Genomic DNA, 26546 nt, shown 5'->3' with positions numbered 1-26546 from the left:
TGCAACAGAGCAAGACCCTGTTTCCAACAAAAAATAAAAGGGCCGGGAAAGATAAAATGTCCCTAGATTCAATCCTCAGTACACACAACCCCCTAAAAAAAGTTTAAAATTCTATCATCAGTTCCCTGATCACTAGCAAATTCGGCCTTATTACAATGGAGCCGCAATACTATTCATTCAGGAGGAGCATATATCTGTCTACTAGAAATTTAGAGTTGTCAGAGACTGCTTTAATATTTTTGTAATTTAAATTTGGAATTTCAGAATACTTTCAAAGTTTGCTGTGTCACTGTAGATGAAAATGGTTTCTCAGAGGTATCACATGCTTTATTAAATCAAGGCAGTAATCATACAGCAGACCTCATTTATTGGAACTACAGGTCAGGTATGAGAAAGCATTCCCATAAGAAGAAAGTATATGTATAAGAATGTATATAACATTATGAGCTTATAGTTTTTTTTAATCTCCATTAGTGATTATTTTCTGACACTTAGAAGTTGCAGATATTTAAATGTAGACCTTCTAGGTCTTAAGGATTGTATATCCCTGACTCTTTGCTACCCAATGTGACTTCTTTTGATACTCAAGTACTTTTATTTTTTCAAGTGGCATTCTGTGCAGTTTTGTGAGATAACCATGTGACATATGGCCTTACCTACGTCAGCAGGATTATCATTCTGTCACTGTAAGGGGGTTTTAGGAGGTCTCTCTGGAAGCAGAGAAAACCTCTATTTGGACCTTCCAGGCTCTTGACACTGAAGAGAAGAATTTAAGGGTGCCTCCGACTTAGCAAAGAGAAAGAGCTTTATCAAAAAATGAAAGGTGAGGATGCACATCCTCGGCACAGAATGTGGGTTATCTCAAGAATGAGAAGTGTTTTTTTTTTTTAATATCTGGCTCTTGTAATGAAAATTTTGTGGAGGATGGATATGGGAAGGTTTGTCTGGTCTTCTGGAATCTTTAGATTGACATGTCTTGACTAGATAATATTTGGAAAGTGTCTATATTATAGTTTTTTTGTGGTACTGGAGATGGAACCCAGGGGCATTCTACCTCCAAGCTATATTCCCAGCCCTATTTTTTTTATTCTTTATTTTGAAATAGAGTCTCACTGAGTTGCAAAGGGCCACACTAAATAGCTGAGGCTTCCCTTGAACCACGATCCTCCTATCTCAGCCTCCCAAATGCTAGGATTAGAAGCTGGTGCCACCACACACAACATATTATAAGTTTTTAAAAATGCATCCCCTTTTGCTTTATTTTGTTTGAAAGCTACACTGTATACAGTGCTTGTAAACATTTAAAACAAGGAAATTAAGCTGGGCGTGGTGGCGCACACTTGTAATCCCCGTACTTTTGGGAGGCTGAGACAGGAGGATCGCGCAGGTTCAAAGCCAGCCTCAGCTACTTAGTGAGGTTCTCAGCAACTTAGTGTGACCCTATTTTCAAATAAAATATAAAATAGATCTGTGAGTATAGCCTGAAGAAAGCCTCTGGGTTCCACCCAGTAACACCAAAAACATAAAAAAATAAAATAAAATAAGAAAATTTTCATAGACATTAAAAAATTAATAGAAATTTAAATCTTCCACTTTAAAGTCTTTCCTGTGTGTTCCTGTTTTATGTCCTAATTTCATTTTTATTGGGTCAGTTGTTCCTGTCTTCCAGTATCAAACACATGCTGGTGCTTAGTGCTTAATTCTCTGATTACTTAAAATATATTCTTGTTAACTTAAAATTTACCAATGATGGAAAACAAGTGTGGGTCTTTGTAAATGAAGAATTGTATTTGTACGTGAAGACATCTTCCTGACTCCAGTCTTGAGCAGTCATTTTCATCATCATCATTTTATAAAGATTATTCATTGTTAAAGTTAAAAGGTATATTTTGCATTTTCTCTGCACACACTTTCATGGTTTAGAGTAGACCTTCAAGCGTGAACTTATGTGAAGCAGTCATGGATTACCATTCTATCATCTCTCTATATTGGGCGACATTTTTTCTTTATTCGTTTTAGTTTAGAGGCAATTTTTCTTGAGAGTTAAAAAAAAGTAGTGAAATCCTATCTTGTTTCTGTAATACACTTTCATATCCAGTGTGTTCCGAGACCCCAGGGCCTGTAAATGTCACATCGGGTCTTAACTTCAAGACTCTGGATCTCTAATGCTTGGCTCTGTTCTTACTCACTCTGCAGCCATCTACCCCATGAATCTAGACTGTTATAATACTCAGTATTCATTATAACATTCATATAATTCATTTACAATGCTGTTGTTTATTTTATAAGAAACAGTGTTTTTACTTGGTAAGACCAGAGAAAGACACATATTCAATCTGAAAAGAGTCAATTGCTTAAATTTTACTTCAAATGCAATATGTCTCTATTAAGTTGAAAGTAGAATGTGATCCAAATAATTCAAAATTATAAGACACAGTTAGTGTTTGCTGAAGATATAAAATTAAGCTTTTTTGTCACTACTAGCTCCTCAGTTGAAAGCACTTAGCAATTCTTTGTGAAGCTGTGACATTAGGTTCGGGGTTTCCTATGCTGTCAGCCACTAACAGCTTAGAAACAAATAAAAAAATAAAAACAATAAATTCAATACAGAGTTACACTTCTGAGTTTTAGGAGGAAAGAAAAAAAAAAGAAAAATAAAGAATAAGTATGTAATCCAATGCTAGATATTTGGCAGTCATTCTACCCAGCCCAGCTCGCATCCCAGTTCCCTGGCCCAGAGGGACCTTCATATTCTGAACACATTTGTTCCAGCACAGTCCCAGGAAGTCTCAGCAATATCTTATTTTGTATTAATTGAAGCAGCCTTGTTAAGCTGCCTTTTTAAAGTAATGTGCTCTTATTGGTGCATTATAGTCTCAAATCATAATGCAAAGCATGTTGACAGTGACAAAAATCCACACAGCACTTGGTGCCTTCCACCTCCCGATTTCCCCCCTTTCAATACAAAGTACTGAGATTGATGTTAGTATATTCACATACATACACATAGCTGATGATAGTAATTCCATTAATGAACCTCAGTCTTCCCTCTCCCTTTGGAGAGTCTCCCTCTTCCTTGGACCACCTCCCTGTCTCCACTAAGGTTTCTCCTCCATTATCTGGAGTCCCTCTGGTATATTATAGAATCAACGTAGGTGTCCATCACCAGAAGAATGGAAAGCAAAATTATGGGAAATATACACAATTGAATTCTACTAAGCAATAAAGAAGAACAAAATTATGTTATTTGCAAGAAAACATTCAACTCTTTATTTAGAGTAAGACAGATTTTGATGACATAGAAGGGTCCAGTACCAAACCCATTCATGGGCCTCAATTAATTCTACTTTAAATCAGCCTGTGAACTGTAGTAAAGATGTTTAAATCTGTTTATGAGCCATTTTATTACTCTGAGAGCATATCAGACTATTAGAAATACTGCTTTTGCCAGGAGGAAATTTCTGATTGGCCCCCTGCAGTTCTGGAAGGCCACGGTGGATACTAGAATTTCCACGTTCAACTTATTATCATTCTGGAAAATACCCTTTTCTAATATGTGTGTATACACACAGTGAAATTATAATTTTCATTATTGTCCTGATCCTAAGGCAAAAATGTTCAATGAATTAGATCCAATTATCTAGAGTGTCTATATGATTGTAGTACAGTTTTATTAAATTAAAGATAGTTATCAGAATCATTCCAGTTTCTCAGAATTAAATGGCTGAGAAAACTACAGAGGAGAGGAACCTCTCATACCTCAGCATAAAAACTAGACATTTTATTTTAAGCTAACATTTATCCCAAGATATAAAACTGACCCAATGTGTGATCTAGGACTTTATCTTTCTAAATCTCTCCTCATCAATAAACGGTTACAGATGCACCATATCACCTAAGAATTCCTCATCTCAAAAATTATATCATATCCTATGGATTTTTCCTCAGTTGTCATAAAATATTGAATTGCTTATAGAAGAATTTTGTTGAAGCATATTTCATAAAATAGATTAATTTGTTGAAAATTGATCATTTTATCAAGAAATCCTGAATGCAAAAAGATTGATAATTTTCCAAATAAATATTATACTTCAGGATAAAGGAGAAAATATTTGGAAGGTTTTTTTTTGCATGTGTCAGTTCAATAATCTTTACTTTGAAATTAAGAGCAGATGGATATTTAGACATCAAAAGAGGTGCTTGAAATACTAAACACTGTATTATTAGAGCTATGAAGCTGAGGTTTGCTGACAGGAAGAATAATCATAAAACATAACCTTTTATTTCATCAGAGAAAGTTATGCCTGCCCAAGATCTGAAGCCCAACATCCATAAAATGGTTTCACACAAGTGACATTCTATTCAAAACAGCTGTCTGCAAGAAAAATAAATGGGATTTAATCTGCCATAAAATGAATTGCACAATTTATTTTTCTTGAGGAAGTCATGCCTTTGTGACATTGGTGAGCTGTAACTGTCTTGCTTTTAAAAGAAGCATTTCCTTCTATGCCAAACCCATATTAATTCAACCATGTAACATACTTCTCCAGAAAAAGCAACTGGAAAGCCAGATAAACTTATCCTATACCTAATGCCTTTACAAGTACTTTAAAGCCTGAGCTCAGGATAAATTTCCAATTAAGTGGCAGATTTTAAGATGCTTGGATATGAAGTTTGAAATATTTAGAATTTTCAACATTAGCTAATAAGGTACTACAAACAACAACACGGAATTTTTTTTTTTTTTTTTTTTTTTTTTTTTTTTTTTTACTCTGGGACTGGAACCCAAGAGCATTCGACCTCGGAGCTACACCTCCTGCCCTATTTTTTATTATTTATTTTGGAAGAGTTTTACTAAGTTGCGGAGGGCATCACTAAGTAGCTGAGAGCATCCATGAACCATAATCCTCCTGTCTCAGCCTTGAGAGTGCTGGGATTACAAGTGTGCGCCAACACATCCAGCAGAATTTTATATTATTCAAAGTAATATTTAAGAAAAGAAGAAATTACAAAATGCTAGAAAAGTGACAGATGAGATTTATCATCCCTTCAAAATGAAATGTTTAAAAAAATGACTTACTAGCTAGCCACAAGGCAGATAAAATATTGATATTCCTTCTGCTGTTGTCTAACTTCAGAAATCTTTTCCATGTGGATATTTTGAAGATAATAGATTAGTGATAAGGTTTGTTTATTTCATTCATTTAAGTATAATTTCAACAAGAAAAAAAAGCAATACATTTTTCAAATTATGGAGTTTAATATTATATGTGAAATCTAATATTTGATCTAACATATGGAAGTAGACAATGGAACTTTATTAATTTTTTCCATTATATCACTTCAATTTTTACTTGTTTTCCAAAATAGTTATATTTGTGTTCAAAAGTAAGCTACATGTAGCCTGTTGTGGTAGCATTTTAATAGTTTCTGTTAAAAATAGGTACATAAAAATATGCATGGCAGTTTCACCTAATGTGTCTATATATATTAATTATAAAACCTAGAATAACTAAAAATAATTTCAACCTGTTGAGGTATATAATTATTTTCTTTAGATTAGACCAAGACTATAAACTGCATAAGAACCTGTGCATTGACTACCAATGTCACTGTTATAAAGACAAATATATAAAACAATTCATTAAGAAAACATATGCATTTATAGTCTCTTGAGACTATCTTATCTGCAAAATGAGAATGTAGTTAAATGATGTTTCTCCTAGAATAGAAGAAGCAGTACAATTATGAAGATTACGTGTGCGCGCATGCGCATAAAATGCTCAGTAGTAGCATTTCTGCAAATGTGAGGTTGTTCACATTTGCACTTTATGGGAAGAAAAAGAAGAATGGTTCTAAAATGGTTCTCTAAATGTGAAGGCAATGATAAGGCTCAACCAGAATATAAAACTCATTGTTTTTCCACCTACATTTTGTTGTTATATAGATATCTATGTCATGTAAGATTGGATTTTTAATTTAAAATAATAGGAAGAGAAATCCGCAAAGTGTTTGTCTTCTGACTTAGATTCTACACAGAGAACGGCCACTGAGAGATAATAATCACATTTTATAAATGGAAACATAGTTTTTTACAAGCCAATTTTATATCTTGTAACTTCTAAACTTTCTACTCTGTATTCTGTAGACTGGATTTCTTCTGACCTTGAGAGTATGTTACTAATTTACAACTGAACTTATAACCATAAAAAATGCTACTCAATGACCTGGCTTCCCTTACAACTACATTTGTAAATTAATTGTATTTCAGAACAGTTTTACTAAAGCCATCTATATACCTTACCATTATGGAACATGATTTGCAAACAACTTCAGAAATCAGAATAGCTTTCTTTCAATTCTTTAGCACATATTGTTAAATTTCTGAACAGAACAGTATAAAGTTGTATTTTATAACATTACTTAATTCTTGCTACTTATTAGTATTTAGTTTGATAGTGAATTTTAACTTCCAAATGCAATTATCTTCAAGGTTTTAAATATGAATATTAAATCTAAACAATTCCAGGAGTGACTAGCTTTCAAATCTGAGATATAAAAATTGCTTGTCTCATGGTTTAGCAGAGCATCTGATGGGATACCAGCTCTAAAACATTTTTGTTGACTGTCATCTCAGAATCTTTATATGCACTTTAGTGTTAGTATTTTATAATATAAAAGAGAAATGCATTACCATTCTTCATCTATTTTACAACCTTTTCACACTGATGATATCTTCCAACTTTAAATAGTTGTAAAACTTGTGCTAACTGATTTGTCTGCTTGTGGAAACTTTCGTTAATGTATACTTAGAGACTGTAAAGTAGGAATTAAAATTCAAAACTAATCATTATAATTTATGAAATCATTAAAAATATTACTTCTATTTTAAGGTTTTACAAACACTTTCAAGCATGTGAATGGTCTAGAATTTTTATAACATTTCTTAATAGAAATTGCTTGCTCTGCTATTGCTATATACACAAACATACACATACACATATTCTCTCTCTCCACATTATGTGTGTGTGTGTGTGTGTGTGTGTGTGTGTGAACATAATTTTTTTCTCTTTCTGAACTTGGCATACAAAATTATTGACTGATTTCAAAGCAGATCTACAAAGAAGATCCAAAAATTGATCTATAAAATGTCAGAAGATGTTATTTACCTAACAAAAAAGAAAATTGAAGTAGGATGGAATAAGGGTGGTAACCTGAAATTAAGCATACAATTCTACAAAATGCATCTATAAGAAGGCAAAGCTAATGTTTATGAATGTGTTGAAATGCCAAGATAAAGAAATAAATGATACATAAATATGGAAGTTCTTAGTAGACTTATTAATACAACGTTAATTATGTACTAAGCAGTATTAACAAGAAAATATATTGCTTAAAAACATGTATAAGAAATAAGAGAAGCTGGACATGGCAGTATATGCCTGTAATCTCAGTATTGGGAGGCTGAAATAGGAGGAAGACAGATTCATGTCCAGCTTCAGCAACTTAGTGAGACCCTCTACCATTTAGTGAATTCTTTTTTAAATAATAAAATAAATTAGAGCTTTGGGTATAACTTAGAGGTAGAATGTACACATACACACACACAAGCATGCGTGCACGCGTGAGCGAATAAGAAAGGGAGGAAGGAAGAAAAAAAAAGGAAGGTAGGGGAGATTTACTTGGAGTTATGCTACTCATATACACAAATTATCATTGGGAACTTCCCTATGCTAAGGATGTAAATACCTCTTGATTTTTGCTGATACATTTTCTGAGTGGGAAGAAGCATATCTTACCTGAATTGCAAAGGCCCAAGAGGATATGAAAGCATTATTAAAAGAAATGATTCCTAGATTTGGGCTTCCCAGGTCACTTCAAAGTGAAAATGGCCCTTCCTTCCTCTCAAAGGTAACAAAAGAGGTCTCATGAACTCTGAACATAACTTACCATCTCCATGGCTTCTGGCACCCTCAATCATCAGGAAAGGTGGAAAGGGCTAACTTACAAGTCAAAATCACCTTGGAAAAGCTATGCCAAGAGACCTCAGAGCCCTGGTTACACTTACCTCCCATTGCTTTATTATGAATTATAATTGTTTCTAAAACCTCTCTTCAACTGAGCCCTTATGATATCCTGTATTGGAGAACTTTTCTAACTCCAGATCTTGTCACCGATCCCTAGAATACAGGATATGATTAGATGTTAATTAACTTGGGGCAAGTACAAAATGCTTTACTGAACTATGGCAATAAGGTCCTTCTAACTCCTGATAATTTGACCTATTTGGCAAAGGTATAACCAGATGATTATACTCACTCAAAGCCTGGAAAAATGACTCACTCTTGGATCAGCTTCTCCCAAAGTGGAAGGGTCATTTCCAAGTACTTACTGCCTCTCCCACTGCTGTTAAACTATAGGTACATAATTTCTAGATTCATATGTCTAGAATTAGACTTGTCCCTCTTGACACTTTACAGTATCAAGACTCTAAAGTCAAAAATAAATCCTCAGATGCTGGAAAGACCTATGGACACTATTCATGTGTACCTTTGGAATATTTAAAAGTATTATTAAAAAAAACCAAGTAGACTTTATCAAAATAAGTCTTATTTTTGAGATTTTTTCCCTTATAATTACATTATGTCTATCCAGACTATAACATATTATTTTCTCCTAGCTTTTACTCATTATTCCAAGGAAAAGAAAACTTTTTTCTTGGACTAGGTATAAGGATGCCTGTTGGATTCGTGGGCTAGTATCCACTTTCACTTCATCTGGACTACCTTGGTGGATGTCCCCCTTTAAGAACATGATAAGCTAACATCTTGGTGAGATGAAATTCTCATTTCTTGGCCCAAATGATTTGCATAAGATGTTCTTGTCTGATTTACTGTTGGCAGGGGTTAATATCTCGCATGTTTATGCTTTCTTTTCTAGAATATCAAAGAAGGATGGTTCTACAGCCAACAAAAAACCCTGGCTTCCCCATGTCTCCTTTAGACCAGTTAGCATGACTAGGTTTCTGGGTAGACAAGGCCTTTGTCCCTTGTCAGCTTGGAAGAAACTATGCAACATGGAACTTCATCCTTAGTCAACCCTTATGACTCAAGAACCAAAAGTCTCGGTGGGGAAGGAGATGAGGTAGGATAGAAGACATATAATATTAGGCAAAAATAAGATGAATTAGGAAGGAAAGGAAAATATAGTTTTAAGCTCTGGGCAAGTTTATAATCTTTAACTCTTATATCGTATGTCTTAGGCAGAAGCTGCGATGAGCCCCCACCCTTAAACAGTTGGCCTATTTCTCCACCTGAGATTTCTGAGTAGCCTAGTAAACAAAAGGTCCATTGGGAGGGACAAGGTCAAATGCCACCCAGCTACCATCCATTGATTCTGGGAGGTGGAAGCCCAGACCCCAATTCAGTCATGTGTCCTTAGTTACTTCCTCCTCTAGGAACCCTATAAAGGAAGGATCCCAAAGACCACTTTCTCTCACATCATCCAGCTGGCCCATACTCTCTCTTGAACATGTATCCTCACTTTTCTTTAATAAACTACTGCCTTAAATTTTAAAAAAATTTTCTTAAAAGGCCTGACCTTAGCTAGTCATGTTGGCACAAGCCTGTAATCCCAGTATGTGGAAAAATAAGACAAGATGGTCATAGATTTGAGGCCAACCTCAGCAACGTCAAGACATCCTTGGCAACTTAGGGAGACCCTGATTCAAAATTTAAAAAGAAGTGGGGCTGGGGATGTAGCTTGGTGACACAATGTCTTGAGTTCAATCACCCATACCGGTAAAAGAAAAAAAGGTTGGCATTGTCATTTAGGGAGAACAGTCTGGCTTTTCCTTCCAACTAGTACATAATAGATTTTTGTGAAACTCAAAGTCCAAATATAGATGCACATTATGGTGGTGCCTACCAAGGACAGCTTCAATAACTTAGACTCTGTTTAAAAATAAAAAAATAAAGTAGGGCTTGAAGTTTGGCTCAGAGAATGTCCCTGGGATTAACCTTCGGTTCCAGAAACAAAACAAAAATAAAATTTTAAATTCTTTTCCTTCTTGACCAGAAAGTTTGAAATAAGTAGGGGCAAGAATATGTAAGTAGGTATATGTATGCCTCTGTGTGTGTGTGTGTGTGTGTGTGTGTGTGTGTGTGTGTGTGTTTGTGTGTGTTGTTTGTGTACACAGCTGAATATACTGTACAGTAGAACCTATGTGTGCATGGGACTAAGGGAAGTGTGTCAGCAACTCTCTTGTGACTATCCTCAATTTAGACTTGCATTCATCTAAGCCCACAAAGTTGAGGGAATTGTCAAGTTCAAAATACACCCTATCTCTGAGGTTAAGCCTCAGCTTATTTCACACATTTCAACAGTTTCCATGTGGATGCTGTTAAGGTTGCCTGGAATTTGGAGATAAGCCCAGGATTAGTCTTGCTTTAAAGTCATCATGAAGCCTTGTTATAGGCCTCAAGTTAAGTTGTTAAATTTATTTCTGAGAGCTCACTGGGGGGAAAAAGTCACACATTTACTTACTTTGGTAAGCTTCCAAAAGCAAAAACAGAGTGGTTGTTGAAAACTAACCTGCGGGTCTGTACTTCATACTTTTAGAAATGGGAGGCTTATTTTCTGAGGCTAAAACAATATTCTGTTCACCAAGCCTACTGTAAGAAAAATACCTAAACTCAGATCTGCTGGATGGGATATTAACTTACAAAGAAAAATAATTGAAAACTGGGTCAATTCTATGAAGGCAGATTTTCAAAATCACTTTATAATAGCTTATTTTGTAATTAAAATATTTTAATGTTTTTATTTATTGTAGAACTTCCCAATTACTATGATGTTATGTTTATTGGAAATAGGGGTTTCAAGTGATATTATACTTGTGTTAATAACATGTCTAAAATATTGCTTTCCTATTTTTCTGTTTTTAGTGTAGCTATTTATTGACCTAGAGGGCATAAAATATAAGGTAGAAATATTCGATTAAGTATTATCAAAATTTTATTACCTTTGGCAGAAGAACATTGCACAATATCTGGAAGAGGTACAGTGCAAAGGTGTTAAGTTGCATGCTGAACAGAATTAGAATAGGAATGTATTTCTGAAAATAAACCCAAAGTATACACTTCAGAAATAATTTCCTAAATAAAGCCAATAGTTTCCCTAGATCTTCCTTTATTTCAAATTTGCCTAGTCTGCCTAATCTGATTTTAAATAGTTTGTAGAAAAACATTATGCATTACAAAGTTATGATTTCTAGGATTATAAAATAGCATAAGATAATTATAGAATTAAATTGTATATATATATATATATATATATATATATATATATATATCATAATTTAAAAGTAGAAACAGTTTCTCTTAGAGGACCTGTAAATGCTCTAGGTTATTTTCCTTCTCTTGTAGTCTTGTAGTAGTGAAAATAATCCCGAAAAATATTCTGCTAAGTACTCATATAGGTCATTTATATACTTAAGGTAAATAACATGATATCTCTCCCTCCCTCCCTCCCTCCCTTCATAGTATTGGAAGTTGGGACTTTCTACTTCTGTTCTACACTCCAGCTCATATTGTGTTTTGTTTTGATACAGGGTTTCCATAAATTCCTGAGACTGGTCTTGAACCTGTAATTCTCCTGAGTCAGTCTCCCAATACTGGGATTACATATGTGTCATGCCCATCCATGATTTTTTAAAAAAATTCTTAAAACTTGATGTTATTTCATTTCAATGTTCATAATAACTTCTTGATCATGATGGAGATATTTTTTAATGTTAAAGCAGTTCTAATTATTCTAGTATATTTTGAAATATTATGATTAGTCTTTATACTTCCTTAAATAAAATGTTTATAGAGATAATAGATTCTCAAGTAGATTTGATGAAATTAAAAGGTTCTAAAAAATGTATGGAAACTAACAGTAGGAATGTATTTGGTGATAGAAGTCAAGAGTTAAGACCAGTTATTCTCCTGTGCAGTACATGATTCACTCAGCCATCTATGATAGCTCCTCTTATCATAACCTATGAGGAGCCATTATCATTCTACTCCTTTGGACAAAAAGGTTAAGACTCTGAGAAGTCAGTTTGTCCAATGTTACATAGTCAATAGTCAATAGTATTGGGGCTGCAACATGTATTTATTGTGTTAATTCTTTGTAGTTCCTGTAATTCAGAAGTGATGCTCCTTAGATCCACTCAAGCCCAAATATACACCAACTAATTTTATCAGATGAGACCTTATAACTCAAAACAAAAATTCAGAAGAGGGGTTGATTTTTCTACTTCATATAATTATTTCACAAGAAATTATAAAGGTGTTTTATCACATATTGCAAAATGTACTCTTGCATTTGTTTACAAAGTAATACTTTCAACTCAGTAAATAAAAATAGACTATTTAAATAAAAAACTTACCCATACCTAAAAATAGTGATTATCCTTAAAAATTTTCAGTAGGAACATTAACAATCACCTTTGCCATGCTAAATAATTTTTTGTTCTACTTTCTCAATTACTTTGGCAGCCTTCTTATTTCCCAGATAACATTCATTACATATAGAAAGATGGTTTGTCAAAGTCACTACTGTACCAAATATACCGTGAGTTAAACCAATAAAATGTATGTGTCATTATTATATCCTTTATAAACTTTAAATAAAAAATACCTCTGAGAAAAATTTGACAAAAAATGCTCTCCAAACCACAATTTTCTCTACCAAGGGTTTCATATTATATTGCTCCTGAGACAAAATTCTGCTATAATAACTAGTTTATCAAGACGAAGTTTATTACCTAGAAAAATCATCCAATGATACACTGCTTTATATCTTCTGGAACCAGTCAATCAAAATGATCATTCCTTTGGCGACTGGCAGTTCCAACTTTTTTTTGTAAATAATGCTTTAGCTTTGTCAACATATTCAGTATCTACATTTAGCTGAGGTAATAATAACTGCTTTAGAAAATGTAGCCTCATTTATAAGCAAAAGAAATGAATGTACTATTTAAATTGGGTTTTTAAATATCTAAAATTTCAGTTTGGGATACTATCCCTTATTTTTAGGTATTATTGAATGCCTACCTAATTAAGCAACACAAAGCAAAATTCTCTTTGAAATCAAGCAAAAATGACCAAGTTGGCAGTTTACACACTAAAAGAATAAGGTTGAACAATCTCATTTTTGTCCTATAAATTCTAACCCCTATTAAAGTTGGACAACCCTTGCAGCATCAGTATTTAATCACTGAAGACTAAAACTGATTAATTCACTAAGTAATCTGATTTTAACAAAGTTTTTGAATCCCACAAAGAAAATGTTTTTCTACACATGAAACTTATAAAAGTTCAGTTAACCCATAAATTCACAAGATATATTTTTGCTTTTGAGGCATCAGAATAATATTTTTAAAATGTTACAATGTCATTCTCTCTTATAGACTTAGACTTAAGCAAAGCTCCTTCATGCCATGAATAATAAGAGAAAAAATTATACTTACATATAGATGAATATTAGTAGAAAGACTTCCTCTACTCTACTTACAAAGCAGAGAAAGTTAATACTGTCCCTAGTACTGTAGGGACAGAATTAACTTACATTTAGACTGAAGATGACTTATGAAGGCATACTTTTAGGGAACTTTCTATAATTTTATTCCCTTTTGTTATAAACCAAATTGTGTTTTATCAGAATGATAAAAATATTATATTAAAAATTTTAGCCGGGCGTGGTGGCGCACGCTTGTAATCCCCGCGCTTGGGAGGCAGAGACAGGAGGATCGCGCAGGTTCGAAGCTAGCCGCGTGCGCTGGCTTAGGAGACCCTGTTTCCAAATAAAAATGTAAAAATAGGTCTGGGAGTGTAGCCCGGAGATAGAAGGGCTTCCAGGAACCCCAGTACCACCAAAAAAAAAAAAATTTTTTTAATGCAGTTGTACCAGTTCATGTTTATTACTGCTTGGATATGATAAAAAAATAAGCTAGACTTAGCAAGGAAAAATAAGTATTTGTATTCCTTATAATTTTAATATTTATGAAGTAATATAAGCAGAGCCTTGAAAATATATCATACTGGTAAATAATAGAGTAGATATACTTTTTGGAAATAGGAACAAATTTTATAATTCTATTTGAATATTCCACTATTCATACATATTTACAACAATATATTTTGCAATGTTTGTCTTAAAGCTGAAAGTAGAACTAGAGGTATTTTTTGCCAATGCCTTCTAATTTACAACCTAAATGTAATTCAGGTTTTTTTTTATAGATTTCGAAATGATGACCATAACTTCTCATTAAGTTTCTCTTGCAATTGGGCAATGCTTTCTGAAATCACAACATACATAAACCTTCATAATCACCTTTCAGATGTAATCAGGAAGCGACTCACTAGCTGCCTTTTTAAAAAGGGCTTTGATGGCTCTGTGGGTGATCACAGAGTGAGATAAAAGGGCTTCAGCTGCACCTTACCTCTGTCACTGAAGTCATCCACCAGAATGATTTCCGCTATCAGGCTCTCTGGGGTTCGGTTAATGATGCTATGTATGGTTCGCAAGAGTGAAGTCCAGCCTTCATTATGAAATGGGATGATGATGCTGGTGTTTGGCAGCCTTTCCAAGTACATCCTGTGCTTACAGCTGGAGATGGTGGAGGAAGAAAAAAAGCTGTGTGAAATGCAAAACTCTTACACGGTTGCTTGTACATTGTTATCAGACAGTGAAAACATGACTGCCTAACATTTTTCTAAACAGAGATTGTACATTCTAACAGTTGTTCTATTCATGTATGGACTCTTTAATGATTCCCTTTCACAATCTTCATGAAAAAAATTATTTTATTCTCTTTGTATCAGTGGCTCAAATATGTCAGGATGTTGAAATGTTGTGCCCTTGCAAACGCTCATTCTTTTTACTGTTATATAATAGAAATAAGAAAAAGAAGATATAATTTAAAGTTGTTTCCTGTGAGCATATCATTAAGGTTTATATGAGTTTCCTGAAGAGTTTTAAAAAATTTAACTTTTATAATAATCATGCTTAATTAGTCAGTTTTGACTGTGGAGTGATTCATTAGCTGGACAATATGGCTCTGTGGGGGAAAAATACCTGCAGACTTTCAATGAAATAAATTAAATTTAATCCTAAGTGACCATTACTTAACACAACCACATAGTAAGATTACATTAGGACAAGCCGAGATATTGTTACATTCCTAATGGAAAACTTCAAAAGAAACCTCAAGTTGATTTTTTATCATGAAAAAATTTGAGGAGCCAAAAAGAAGTAATTTTATCCTGACCTCTTGTTACTTATTCAATCTGAAAGTTTATTATTTTAACAGTTATCAAATAAGTAGTTCTTGATATTTTCAAAGGCAATGAGAAGAGTTTAAAAAAAATCAAATGATACCATGATAATGACATAAAAATGCTATAAAACATAAAACTCATTTTAGGATAACATAAAATGTCAAAAAATATAAAGTGAGACAGATATATCGATAATTTCCAAGGGAGTGTAGTGAGACAGATGCCTTCACATATAATGCACTGGAAAGAATTCCACATATAATTCTGGAAAAGAATACTAATGTAATTCAGCACACCTGGTCATAATTATATAGGGCCATCTATTCTTCTGAACAAAGCCAAAAGCTCAAGATAATTGTGCTTCTATATACCAATATGCAGTATAATTGTGTCTGCTGAACACCTATTATATCTCACAATGTTCTGGGAATAAAAATGATATTTCCAGGAAGGCAAATTATTTTTACACATTAAAAGAAGATATTATACATATCAATTGTTTATTAAATAAGAATTGCATAGAGAAATATCATATAAATAACCAATATGCTCATGACTTTAAAAAGATGTTTAACAGCTATATAAAAATCCAATCAGACTCGGGCATGGTGGCACACACTTGTAATCCCCACACTTGGGAGGCGGAGACAGGAGGATCGCGCAGGTTTGAAGCCAGCCTCGCTGGCTTAAGAGTCCCTGCTTCCAAATAAAATAAATATTTTCCAAATAAAAATATAAAAAATAGGCCTGGGAGTGTAGCCCAGAGGTAGAAGGGTTTCCAGGAACCCCAGTACCACACACACACACACACACACACACACACACACACACAAACCCAATCAGAAAAAGGCGAGCACAAAATGAAGCAAGACTAATTACATGCAACAAAGACTCAAATTATTGTCACACATGAAATTTGAAAAGATCCCCTCCACTGAAGCATTCATTTACTCATTCATTCATTCATTCAATTCATTGATAGTTGGATATTATCCAGAATCTAAAATAGAAAACAATGATTTAAATCTAGGCAATTAGAACATAAAAGGAAATACAGAACGACCAACAAACCATGTAACTTTTAAAATGAAATTTATAGTGGAGAAGTTGAGAGGTCTACAGACATATATATGTAAAAGAGACTCCTGAATGAATATATTTGAAAAATGTTGTAGAAATACAGTTTAGAGCTGAAGGTGGCCTACACCTAAGAATACAGATTCAAAGCATATTTAGAAATAGAATGGACATGACATGGTAACTAGGAGTGTTAAGGAGAACCCCCATTTTTTGGCTATAAGAACTAATATCATGACATATAGACTAATAAAGGGACAGAGTATTTGAGGATTTCAAGGTTGAAGGTGAAGATAATTAATTTAATTTTCTTCATGTTATGACTGATTGAGGTGTCAAAATAACATGCAGTTGGAATATGTATATATATAATATATATAAACATATATTGGAATATATATAAACACAAAATATATAGTTAGAATATGGTTGGAATATATATATACACTATATATATATATATATGGAATCTGTCTGTTGGTATGTGTATAGCTAAAGGAGAAGGTCAGCTCTGCTGGAGGAAGATGCTTGTGTGCTTGTGAATGGTAAGCTCTAGCAGATGATGCCAGTGCCCTTCCAATATCGCCTTAGTGCTTACCATCCCAGTACAAATCAAAAGGCTCTTATGGTAAGTATCAACAGATATCTAGACAAACACATTTACTCAATTCTTTATAATAGTATAATCATAAGTTTAGGGTGAAACTAAAATCCCTGAAGTATCAGCTAATTAAAAATGGAAGTTGGAGAATAAATTGTTGTGTGATGGGATAACTCTGGAGCATATTCTCAGAGTTTCCTAGGATGATTGAGTCTCATTTCCACACAGGGATAGACAGCCTGATGATGTACCTTTTTAATTTTTTAATTTTTATGTGGAACATATTAAAAATGGCATACATTCAGACTGTGCTTGGTGCCTCTACTGGTTCCCTTCTCTTACTTCTTCACATTCCTCTCTGTGCCCCAATAGTTTCTTGATTACCTCACACAGGGGAAGAATTCTAAAACCGCGGAAGTCAAAATTTTGTCTCAGAGTCTGTTTCTAAGCAGAACTCAATCTTAATAACAGGTATATTAAACTAGACTATGTGGCAGGGGCAATCTCTTAGTTACAAAATGATAATCAAAATACTTTAAGCAACAATTACTTCTGCTATGCAATGAAGCTGGCAGTTTTATATATACCTGGAGATACTTTAAAATACATTTTCAAACAATTATCACAATCATAATTATAAAGACTATAATTTATTTTCACTTTTTAATAATTACTAGGTCTCTGTTGAGTCTTCCCTAGGCCTACGAAATACAACTTCACGTAATGTACTCAGATAAATGGCTGTTTCCTAAATAGGCTATTAGTATTTATATTTTAAAAACATCAATATATTTTTTAAAAATCAGCTATATTACAAACTCATTATTTTATGTCTTATCATTATTTCTCAAATATTAGCCACATTTCATAAGTCAAGTTATGTTATATCTAAATACCAACTTTTCTGCTTACTGCCTGTATGACAATGGACAGGTTACTTAACATCAAAAGATTAGTTTTCTCATGTAGAATAACATGGAACAAAACAAACGAACAAAAAGAATGAAACAAAACCAAAATCAACAAAAAAAAGACTTCATTATTAAAAATTAGGAAACTTGGCAACCTATGCAAAAGATTTAGTATATCTGATAGAAGTAAGGGTTTGATAAATACTACTATTATTACTGCTGACAATTTTTTTTTTATGTTTTTCTTACCTGTCCAATCCTCTGTAGAAGGAGGTAGAAAAGTGGGAGAGACAGATAAGACACGAGGGAAAGCCAGATGCTCTTAGGATACAGAGATGAATAAACTACAGTCTCTTCCCTTAAGGGTTCACAGTCCAGTGGAGAGATACACAAAATGATTGGGCTCAAATGAGACAAGTGACATAATAGATGGCACTTGGGCAACGAGAGCCTGAAGGAAGTGTGACTAAGTTTGTCTGGAAGAATTAGGGAAGTCTTTATAGATGAGTCTGTAGGTTGAAAACAGATCATACAAGATCTTGAAAGCGATTCTAAAGAATTTGGACATTAGCCTGCAGTCAACATAAAATATTTCAAATACTGTTAATCATGGGGGAAGAGAGGGCCGTGTTTATATATTCTTCTGGTAGCAGGGTGGAAAATGCACCGAAGATGCCAGAGACTAGGAGCAGAAACATAAGAGATTCTAATAGTTCTGACAATGTCAGTGAGGATCTGAGTTTTTGTTTTGTTTTATTTTACTTTAAGGAGCTAGCCCCATTATAACAGTAATCTGCTTGAATTAAATCCATTAATTCAAAGTACTTAAGCTATTTTAAAGAGGACTGAATTCACCACTGAATACTGACACTGGATTTGAGAAGTTATAATCCAGATTTCTGCTCCTCAGTACTACTAGAAATATTGAAGTATATCCAGGACTTTACTAAGAATCTGCACCTGTGTTCAGGTTTAAGGTCAAATAGGTTGAGAACAGAATTTTGTTAAATATAAGGATAACGTGTGAATATGTAGAATATGCAATTGTACTTAAGAACTAAGTAAAAGGGGTTGGAGGTGCCGCTCTGTGTAGAATATTCACATAGCACGCACAAGGCTCTGGTTTAATCCCTAGCTCTGCTAAAATAAATAAATTTTAAAAAAAAGCTAAGACAAGGTCAAAGACAGTTTACATGTTTATAAATATAAATATGTTCCAAATTTGCAAATATAAAAAACATAACAAGTAAAAACTTTTGTTAAATTAAGTTTGTAGGAATATGGGTAAAAATACCCTAATTATTGCATTTCACACTACTATATTATTTTAAATAAACACTTGCATAAAATTAACTTTAGGACTGTTTCAATGATGAGGATATCTCTCTGTTGGACAACAATTTATATTAGAAGTTTAATTCTCCAGATTTTAAACACACCTGGAAGACAAAAGAAGTAGTTTAAATTCTTTAAAAACTTATTTATAAGGGCACCAGATATGTTCAGAAAGTAGAAGAAATTGCCTTTTTTTTTTCTTTTAACCTTTTGTCATTGGCACGATTTCTTGAGAAGTCATTTCAGTTCAGCCACAGTTTTCCATGCCCTGTTCTCAATAGTAGCAGAATAAAATGTCAACTTGGCATCTGGCTAGTGACAAGTATATTATGGAGCGTATCTATATAAGTCATTTCCAGGCACCCATTTACATAGTAATTGTTTTAATGTCCACGTATTTCAATTTTCGATGGCTGGTTCTAGTCACATAGTTTTTCTCTTCTAATCTTGCCAGGTCAGGTAGTTTTGATAAAGTAGTGATAGCTGATAATATATTTTGTCTTTGACAAGTCTGAAATGCTCGTCTGAACTGCCAAGTATATGTGAGCATGTTTGAATGAGATGGGTCATCACTATTCATGGATTCATCCATTTATTTCATCACCTATTATATGGAAATATTTTCTATATATTAAAAGTTTATATAAATGATTAAAACTTCAGTTTTATATCTGTACTAAGGAACAAAAGAATATGCTTTGTTAATGCTGCACTGTGTACCTGTAGGGAAGAGAAACATAGTCAACATGAAAGGAAAACAAAAAAGACACCACAGATGGGTAAGGATGAGGACATAGAGCTGGCCTTGATGGTTTCTGAGCTGTTACTCTTTTGTGCAAGAGGGAATCTTAAGTACATGAAACAGGGGGTTATAGTAGTACTCCACCTAAATTATTATATTATTATTATTTTTAGTACTGGGGATGAATTTATTTTCATTCTTATCATAAGGTTACAAAATATATAGATTGAAATTCAGTGGATCTGCTGTTAAAACTGGTAGTTTATTTCTAGGTTTACTTATTTATTTCACACCGCTACTCTTTTAGATCAATGGCCCTGTGCTTATCCTATTCCACCTTTCAAGGAATTGGCTTTATGATCTGTCATTTCATCCTAAGGCTAAATGTCTGACAACTCCTAAACTCTTATTTCTCCTGGGAAGATTTTCATTTCAACAGTGATACATCTTTACTTGTAATGATAAAAAACGTTTCCATATATTTCAGGCTTCTGTGAAAAGGCTGATGTGTGTGGGGGGGTGCAGAAATTTTTTTTAGCTGTTCTCATTCCATTGTGATTTATTGTCTTGATTCTTAGCAAAACATTTAAACACTAATTATTTTTATACTTTGTACATAAGGCCACAAAACCCCACATATTAAATGTATTCACTTAAATAGAAGTTTTGATTGATTTTATCCATTTTTTCCTGGACTTCTGTTTTCTCTAATCTGCTGCTTATAATTTTAATGTCTTTGTCTTTTTCTCAGTCATATTTAGACATACCCTAAGCTGTAATAACATTAGATTTAAGAGATACCTTTCCCATCTCCCTCTTTATGGCAATATTCACACCTGACAATAGTACATGAATAGTCATTTACTTTATGTTTGCTTCTGGATTCACTTGTAAAATTGCTAAATGAAGGTACTTAATCAACCTCACAAACATATAATAATAAAATGTGGAAGGAAACTAACCAGTGCCACTCAAATTTTTATATAGCTTTTGATATCAAGAAATGAAAAAAATTATCCTCACACATTTTTGGATGGCTAAATTCAAACATTTCTGTGAATGAGTTCTAGCATTAAATAGAAAGAAATAAAAATTGTTAAATTACATTTTTCTACTTTATGTAAAAGTAAAATAAATACCATTTAAAGCATATTTACCAATCTTTGTGAAAAGAAAGAAAACAGTTTGTAATAAATCAAAATTGACTCACAAATTTAATAATGTATTTATAATTTAATTTTAGAATTAAAATACAGTTGATCTTATATTTTACATCTTTTTACATCAACAGGAATAAAAGGAGAGGGAAATAGAAGCGTTGCCCTCAGAAGGAAAATTACCTGAATGGGTTGTGCCACAGTTGATTTAGTAAGCCTGGTCTCAATTTTAATAACCTTATTCCCTGGTGAGGGACCTAAAGGAAGTTTGCATCTCCATTTAGTGAAATGAGTAAATAAAAATTTAAACTGACAAATTGAGTTATTCAACATCACACTGTGAAACAAGGAAGTCAAGTTTGTTGTTGCTCTTTTATTAGAATTAATATACTTCCTGGTAGGCAGGAGTGGTTAAGATAGAAAAGACTGGAAGTCAAACTTTGATTTAAAAGTCTGAGTATTTGTTGAGAATTCACCTCTTTTTTTTTTTTTTTTTGTATACAAAGCATTATGCTCTTTTTTTTTTTTAATCAAAGAAGGGGCTCTTCTCTTGGGCAGATGTCCCCACATGGAGGCATAGTCACTAGATTAAAACTTTTCTTACCACCTTCTCAAACATCCTTATGAGGAGATGGCATGTTTGCTAAGTTTGGTTTAAAGAGCTCACCATGCTTGGCTCAGCTCCTCCATCTTCCTGCCTTGGGACCTGTTTTCCTGCAAAGATCAGCCATTGTACTCTGCCCTCCCTGCCTTCAGATTTACATTTGTCCTTCCACTGTCCAGAAAGCACTGTGACTTCCAGGTTAAATATGCTTCCTTCTGGATTTCAGTATTAGACATTACATTGGCCTTGCCGCTAAACCATGCACACCAACAGAATCTCAACCATGAAGGTAATATTTTAATGCAAACCATCTTTGAGACAATCTCTGAGCTGATTTTGAAATGGTACATGGGTCAGGGTTACGATGTATTATTCTAATAGAACTGCAACAGGATGGCAAGTGATCATGTAATCCAAAAGGTTGTGAAATTTATCCTATATTTTCTCAAGAGATGAGATAACAGTTTTCTCTCAATACCCAATTCTTCATTTATTGCCAACATCATGAAGCTAACTCTTGCTATCTTGAGAATATCAGTGATATAAAAAAGAAATGATAAGTAAAAAGGATAAGTTACAATGCAGAGTAATATTATTATATTTAAAAATATCCCAGCTACTCAGCCATGTTATAAGCAAATCACAAATAAGTAATCTATATGTATGTAAGAATAAACAATAAAAGTAAATACTTTAGTAAGAACAAGACAAAACAAAAATAGCAATGAAGTACATATCAAGGATATATTACCTTGAATCTTATGCAAAGCCTACTCAGCTTTTCTGTTAAAAGTGGCTCTTGTATCTCTTTATCTCATGTATTTCTCCTTTTCACAGATGTAATTTTTTATACAGATTAACTATATCATGTTTTGCAGAGTATTTATAACTGTTGATGGATTTGTTCATACCCAGGAAGTAATATTTGCTAGAATAGCCTTCAACCTTTTCTTACTAACACTATATCTGTCAATACTTTTATCAGAACTTTTTTTCTACATAAGCTATTATTCCTCAGTATTTTAATTTTTCTATTTTCTATGTTTATTTTAAATTAAACAAATATCTTGTATCTCTTATTGTGAACTGGAAGTCAGATGATCTAGAGCATAGGAAGCATACACGTGGCATCCCATGTATGCATATCAGGCACTCAGGTGGCATCCCATGAATGCGACTAGGAACGAAGGACAAAAGCATTTCATAATTACCAAGCAGGTTGGAGAAAAGTTAAAATGCAGGATAAGAAGCCAGGACAGCAAGATAATCATTGGCTGGACATTTGTCACAGAGAAGTGCTCATCTATTTATCAGCAAAATATCAAATGAAACATGGAGATTAAGATGTTCTAAGGACAGATTCCAGCCACTGAGGATACACACGCGAATTGGCACGTACTTAAGGAAGTATTTAAAATGCATAGAACATATCTTCAAAAACAAACAAAAAGTCAACCAAGAAAATGTAGACTAAGAGAAAGTGGTGAAATTTTGATATCACTGAAGCACAGATGGTACGAAAAATTAAAATAATTTGCAAGATAGGGAGATCCCGAAAAGATTGGGGAAAAATAAAAAAATAAGTGAAAAGCTTAAAATTCATATTAGGGTATAAGTAAGACTGACCAAACATTTTTCACACTGCCACCTGACTTTCATTTGTAACTGCTACTTATGGAATTCATTACTGACTATAAAATAATAAAATCAAAAGGGAGAAGTTCATTTTGACCCTGGTGAAGAAGAAAGGAATAGGAAAAATAAAAGAATAATGCCTTGTGAACTGTGATTTCTAAAATACCTTGTTTTAAATATTTATTTCAGTGAACTAGAATGTACACGGAGCACACTCAAATATCTAGAACCATGACATTTGAAATTCAGTATGATAATAGCAACAGGTATAGAGCACTTGAATAGGAAGAGAGAGTGAGAGATTAAGAGTGAGAGTAAGTACTATGATTATACGTATTAGAGTGAAGATCAGGTTAGATAAATTTGCAAGATAGTATTTTCCTAAAGCCAAAGAAAATGAACCCTTTCCTCCTGGTACTCTGAGTCTACAGATTGAACTGGCTGACTCTAAATGCAACATTTCTTTGAATTGTTATGTTTTAAGGTCACACAAGTTGTGTATTAAGTTGATAATCCTGAAATATGTGTGGAGCTGATTCTGTATTTCTAGGACTATTCAGACAGAGGTTTATTATTATTAACCTGACATGATCTGCATTTTGAGAAGCAGAGAAAAAGTCAAAAGAATAGAACTTTTAGCTGTGGGATCCCTGTAAGACTTTTTTTTTTTTTTTTTTTTTTTTTTTTTTTTTTGGTTCCCCACAGGTGGGACATTGACAAAATCAGAGGTAACATCAGACTTTTCTTCCTGCTTTGCTGTGAGTCAGATCCCGGATTAACCAAGGTTAAATCACCATTCCTGGTATTCCCTTAACACTTTCCTGACATCCAGCTCTAATCCTCTATTATGTTTTTGTTTTTTATTTTTGGCACTGAGGGTTGAACCCAGGGCATTCTACCTCCATGCTCTACCTGCAGCCCTTTGTATTTTGAAACAAGGTCTCACTAAGTGGCTAAGGCTGGCCTCAAACCTGCCACCCTCTTGTGTCAGTCTCACAAGTTTTGGGATTGCATACAGACATACACCACTGTGCCTGGCTCTTAAGGTATTATTATTAATTAAAAATTATTTTTGTTCTTTTTTTGTAACATTTTACTATGTGACTATTTGTCTTATTATATATCCAGCTTTAGTGACTAAGGAGGAATATGGCTCTGAACATATTTTAGCCAACCTTTTCTTTGTTAACATTTATTATTTTATTTTACAATTTGTATTTTAATATATTTCTATGTTGCACTGATAGAGAAACAAGGGCAACAGAAATAAATGACTAAATCAGTGAAATAAAATATCACTTGAGAGGATATTTGCAAATTTTCTAGTTTGTGGGACTTAGCAAGTACTGATTATTTATGTCTGAATTTAATTTATATAACTAGGAAAAAACTCAAATTTCTTGTAAATGCATACGATTATATTTAAACCTTTTAGAGAGTGAGGTATCATTCAAAAACATTTTGTTCAGTACCTTACAAAATAATTCTGAATAATATAGACTTTATTCTTTTGTGGTCAGAAATGAAACTGCTCTAAAATAATTAGCTGGACATTGAGCACAGTTTTGCTTTCAGCTAAGAAAAAAATATTGGTATTTTGTATTTACCATCCTCAAGCTACTTTTTTATACCCACCTCTCTCAAACTTCAGTGAGACATGGTAGAAATAAGAGTCATGGTAGAAATATGTGACACTATGTTTCTTCCTTGGTAGTTCTAGAAGGGGGCTTGATATTTTGTATTTTCACAAGCTCCTGGTAGCTTACACTTAGAACGACATTTCCTTCATACTCTATTATCAGTAACCCTAATAAAAATTTCAAAATATTTTTCATTTCATTTTCTCCATATTGACTAAGAATGTCTTTTTTTAAAACATAATGGCTGTACTAAAAATATACTCTCTTAGAAAATGAGAACATGAGCCTTCTTCTGACTATAATTATTTTCTGTCCTGTTTTCACCTGCAATACTTTCCAGTTGAATACACATTAAAAGTCTGGAAGTGAGGGGGTGGAAAGGAGGTAGGTGAAAATTATTCTCTGAGCATATTTATTATGCCAACAATGCAATTTAATGCATCTTTGATGGTGTGCAATTAGGTATTAAAATTTCTCATAACTAGAAATGTTCTCGGTCAGTGGGAATTACTGTAGATAATTTCAGGTAACCTGGGAATAATTTGGCTGGCTAAAAGGCTTAGGCCAATATATAAAGCCTTCAGTTTAGGGAAAAATTGATTTTTTCTTCACATTAATCCTCTGCTTAATTATACTGGGAAATGTAAATTCACATAAAACCTAAGAAAACCAGTAATTCTGTTATATTTTCAGATAAATTTTTAAAGACACACTATGACAATAAAATAAAAGTCCTCCTAACCGTAATTTGATAACTTTTTTCTAAAGGGTTCATTTTCTTTGCACAAAACTAAGAGTTTTATTTACATTACTGATTCAATTTATATTCCTAGTCTTTATTTTCACTAGTTTGTATCATTTATTTTCTCTTATTTTCTTTCTCTCACACCAGTTTCCAAAAGGAGATTGAGGTGGGCGACAGGTATATATACTAAGAGAGTTGGACAGATTTATAAAATATGCGTGCCAAAAATCCCAAGATCAGAGCACACTCCACGTTCCTTGCATCCTTTTAGTCTTGTTTCAATTAACAGGTCAACCACAAAAGGTTAGAACAAAAAGTTCGATCAGTGATTTAAAGGTAGGCAGTGGTGGGTAGAGAGACGATAGCCTTCAGGTTAACTACAAGAAGTATCTTTATTTTCATTTGTGCAACCATCTTTAGCTATAATTCAATAAAATTAAGCTCCTTGCCAATATACAAGCCACAAAGAGTTCATAAAGTGGCAGAAAACTGGACAATCACCTATTTGCTTTGGATTATGGAAGTGTTCATCGTAAGTATTCTGTAAGTAAGTAACAAAACAAAGGCACTAACTGTGGCTGGGTAGAGATGAAATCCACGGGAGGGCTACATATAAAATCAGCTCTGCCAGCACTCTCAACCAGAGAAAAGTGGCTCATAATTTACATAACCAAAGGTAAAAAGTATGGAATTATCTTGGAACATTTTGTTTTAAATGGATATAATATAGTCAATGAAAATGCATATTGTCTCATAGAGTAGGTAGTCTT

At 33.4% G+C, this 26546-nt stretch overlaps 1 protein-coding gene across 1 annotated transcript in view; it reads right to left on the bottom strand.

Annotated features, from left to right (window-relative positions):
• The window catches only part of GALNTL6 (polypeptide N-acetylgalactosaminyltransferase like 6), a gene marked incomplete at both ends in the record, with an annotated part of 1089171 nt that overhangs the window by 634298 nt on the left and 428327 nt on the right, over window positions 1-26546 (bottom strand). Inside the window, one exon of the mRNA XM_080710675.1 lies at window positions 14492-14658. Coding sequence (XP_080566801.1) covers window positions 14492-14658 — 167 coding nt within the window. The remainder of the gene's footprint in view (window positions 1-14491; window positions 14659-26546) is intronic.

This window comes from Muscardinus avellanarius, assembly GCF_963383645.1.
Source record: "Muscardinus avellanarius genome assembly, chromosome: 14".
Classification (NCBI taxonomy): Eukaryota; Metazoa; Chordata; class Mammalia; order Rodentia; family Gliridae; genus Muscardinus; species Muscardinus avellanarius.
Note: the sequence above shows the minus strand (reverse complement) of the source record. Positions and strands in the feature narration are given on the sequence as shown.